The sequence below is a fragment of the Condylura cristata genome, unplaced genomic scaffold (assembly GCF_000260355.1).
Source record: "Condylura cristata isolate star-nosed mole 26May11 unplaced genomic scaffold, ConCri1.0 scaffold00050, whole genome shotgun sequence".
NCBI lineage: Eukaryota > Metazoa > Chordata > Mammalia > Eulipotyphla > Talpidae > Condylura > Condylura cristata.
The window spans coordinates 1,766,300-1,769,813 of record NW_004567151.1 but is presented as its reverse complement, the minus strand read 5'-3'; the positions used below and the strand labels follow the sequence as shown (position 1 = coordinate 1,769,813).

At 56.1% G+C, this 3,514-nt stretch overlaps 1 protein-coding gene across 1 annotated transcript in view; it reads left to right on the top strand.

The window, feature by feature from the left end:
• The window catches only part of RCOR3 (REST corepressor 3), a gene marked incomplete at its 5' end in the record, with an annotated part of 20,576 nt that overhangs the window by 2,168 nt on the left and 14,894 nt on the right, over window positions 1-3,514 (top strand). The window contains 3 exons of the mRNA XM_012734205.1: window positions 24-76; window positions 1,432-1,593; window positions 2,911-3,035. Of these exons, the coding sequence (XP_012589659.1) occupies window positions 24-76; window positions 1,432-1,593; window positions 2,911-3,035 (340 nt within the window). The remainder of the gene's footprint in view (window positions 1-23; window positions 77-1,431; window positions 1,594-2,910; window positions 3,036-3,514) is intronic.

Here is a 3,514-nt window from a genome sequence, read left to right as displayed (position 1 = left end):
GTGACGCTCTTCCTCCCTTGCAGTGGACGAGTACATCGTGGTCGCCAAGGAAAAGCATGGCTACAATGTGGAGCAGGTGCGTGGAGCGCGGCCGCGGACCCCGGGCGGGCGCCCCCCGTGCAGTGCCCAGCGCCCTGACAGTGCTTTTGGGACCCTGTGTGGTGTCCTCGGCGGCGGCTCGGCGGCGGCCCCTCAAAGGGAAGCGATTTTTTTTTTTTAGACTTATTTATTGATGCAGACAGAAGTGGGGCGCAGGCCAGAGGTGCGGGGGCGGTGAGGGGACTCCCCAGAGACAGAGCAGGGAGCGGGACAGGCCAATGGATGAAGAACGCGGCTGAGGGGGGCCCTGGGGAGACAGGAGGGGTCTGGCGCGCCCTGGGGGTCCCTCCTGGCCCGGGTGGAAGTCGCTGCAGCGGCTTCGTAGCATTTGGCTTTAACCCGCTGCGCCCCCAGGGAGGGCCCAGACCCGATTTTCGAGTACAAGTAACTCCCTGATCTTTTTAATCTGAAAAACCCAGGAGATGCTTTTATTTCAAGAAATATTTGAGACTTAGGAATTTCAGGTGAAATAATTCACAGAGGACTTCTGTTAAGTCACTGGAGGAGACAGGTGTTTAACACACACGCCTATGTGAGATATTCGTGGCATCTGCCCACAGCCTGGCCGTGGTGATCGTGGAAATAGGAAGATGATGGGTGGTTCAGTCTCACCTCGGCTAAGTAGCGTTTCAGCCTTTACTGGAATGAATAGTAGAGTCAGTGGCTCGTCCGTGGCTCGTCCGTGACCTGGGCTTCCCAGGCCTAGGCCGCGTGGTGAAATCCTCACAGGCCGTGTCTGTGAAACAGGAGGGGTTATTTATCCTGAAGTAGATTTTCGTGGATGTTGAAGCCGTGGAGGGTGAGTTTTGTTTTCCAGTCCGGACTTTCTGTCTGTAGGAGAGAGCGCATCATTTAAAACGTGCCTGGCTGCAGGTACAGTCATTTTAATGTGCGTTTTACAGGACTTACTGGCGTCCAGAAATAAACCAAAACTCACTATGTAAAAAAAAAAAATCACTGTAGGTTTTTTTTTTTGGGGGGGGGAATGTCCCCTAAATATTCTCAGTAAAAAACAAGCTCGCTACTTCCAATAGAAGAAAGAAATTGTTTCTGGCTCTTCTGATTCAAATGGTGGTAAATTCACTTCATCTTTTGTGAGCTTCACGCCAGTGAAGAACCTCAGGCATCGAGTCCCCGATTTTCCCGCTCGGAATCGCGTGCCTAGACAGGTGTTAGTGAAGTCAGGGTCCCCGGCCCTCTGCACCCGGGCACTGCCCGCAATCCTGGGGTGTGCTGTGACGTCATAGGCTGAAGATTCCATCCCAACCGTGGTGGGCTTGCGCCGCGTGAGGGGACCTGACCCGCTGACCCCAGGGACGGTTTCTGTTGCAGGCGCTTGGCATGTTGTTCTGGCACAAGCATAACATCGAGAAGTCCCTTGCTGACCTCCCCAATTTCACGCCCTTTCCGGACGAGTGGACCGTGGAAGATAAAGTCCTCTTCGAGCAAGCCTTCAGTTTCCACGGGAAGAGCTTCCACAGGATTCAGCAGATGGTATGGTGGCACAGAGTGGGGAGCAGGACAGGCAGACGGACGAAGCCCACTGCTGAGGGGAGCAGCGGGGAGGCAGGAGGGGTCTGCCGCGCCCTGGGGGTCCCCTCTGGGGCAGGCGGGGATCGAACCAGTGCTGCAGGGGCTGCGGCCGGCTTGCAGAGCCGGCCTGAACCCGCTGCGCCCCCAGGGAGGGCCCCTAGTTTACTTTTTGAAATGATTTTGGAAATACATGGATTTGTCTACAGCACAGTGTTCTACAACATGCCAGACAGTGAAGTTTCGTTCTAATAAGTTCATTTTTACTTTGACTTAACGGGGTCTGACGGAGCTTTAAGTGTTAGCTGTTCCGGCGGGGGAGGAGAAATCATAATTTCCGTTTTAGTTGTTAAACGTTTCATTTTTTTTTAACATGGGGCTTTTATCTGCCCGTTTGTATCCCTTTGGATGTAAAAGCCAGCTTTTCAGAGTCCTGTTATTTCTGTATTATTTAAGCTTTGCTCAGATGCCAACGTCTTTTTTGAGGAGAAAGACCAGTCTTTATTTCTGGCGCTTACATTTTCAGTGTTGTCTGAAAATAAAATAAGCCTGAAAAGGGACTGCACGAAACTCTCGTGACTGGAGTGGAAGATCAGACGGTGCTTGCGGAAGCCCAAAGCGTCTCCCGTCACCGCAGAGGGCAGTTCCGTGTGCAGCTTGTCCCGCCATGAGTCATGTTCATGCCCGAGACTTTATTTGGTAGCTGAAGCCCGGGTGCATTCTTTATCACTGAAAACCTGCATTCGAACAAAATGGCTCAGGGAATTCACTGTTAAGAGGCGAAAGGCTGCTTGCTCTTCAAAGCGTGCCGCCAAGTGACAGAAGCCAGACCTCCGCGGTCACGTGGGGTGTGATTCCATTTATATGAGGTGTCCAGCGGCGTCCAGCCGCAGCGAGGGGGACGCTGAGCTGTGGGGGAGGGGCGGCGGGGGCCTCTGAGATGCCTGGCAGGAGAACGCAGGGCAGAATCTTCTGGAAAAATGCTGGCTCGTACACCTTCCGCAGGTGAAATATATGCAACTTACACTCCATGCCAATAAAAAATGTCTCGTTCGCAGAGATGGAAAACAAATTTGAGTGGCTAAGGAAAGCGGATAACCAATACCCCCAGTGCCTGAGCCCCCAACAAGCAGGAACATCCCCCAGGAATGGCAGTGGCGCGGGTGTGATGGGCGGCGCGGCCGTGCTGAGCCTCACAATGGCGAATAACATCGGAACTATCATTCGTGCGGGTGTGGGAGTTTAAGAGGAGACCGTCTGCTAAGCAGGGTTTCTTCTTAGCTTCCAGATAAGACAATTGCTAGCCTTGTGAAGTACTACTACTCCTGGAAGAAAACGCGGTCGCGGACAAGCCTGATGGACCGCCAGGCTCGGAAACTAGCGAACCGGCACAGCCAGGGCGACAGGTGGGTTTGCACCTGCTCCGCGCGGCGGCCCGGGTCCGGCTCGCGAGTGCGCATGCGCGCCATCCCTGCAGCTCGCGAGTGCGCATGCGTGCCATCCCTGCACCTGCGGGCGCTCGCGGCTCGCGCCCCTGGCGCTGCCCCAGCAGGCGGGGGAGACTCGCTGCCCCCCTCCCTGCTCGTCGGCCGCAGACATCGCGTCTGGTGGCGTCCTTTGCAGGGAGCACCGGCCTGTGCTTAGAGGGCAGCCTGGGGGCTTGCTCCCCCCGGCTGCGGGCGCCTCGCCACTCGGGGTCACATCACGCCCCTGCCTGGTTTTCTCCTGGCCTGCCCCTCTGCCCGGAGAGCTGGGATACTGGCGGTCAGATGATGTACTGTCACCCCTGGGTGCATCTGCAGGGGGGTGCTCTCGGGGGGCCAGGGCGTTGCTCTCCCGCCCCCCCCCCCAGAGCATCTCCAAGCGCCCTTCCCGGGGGGGTCTG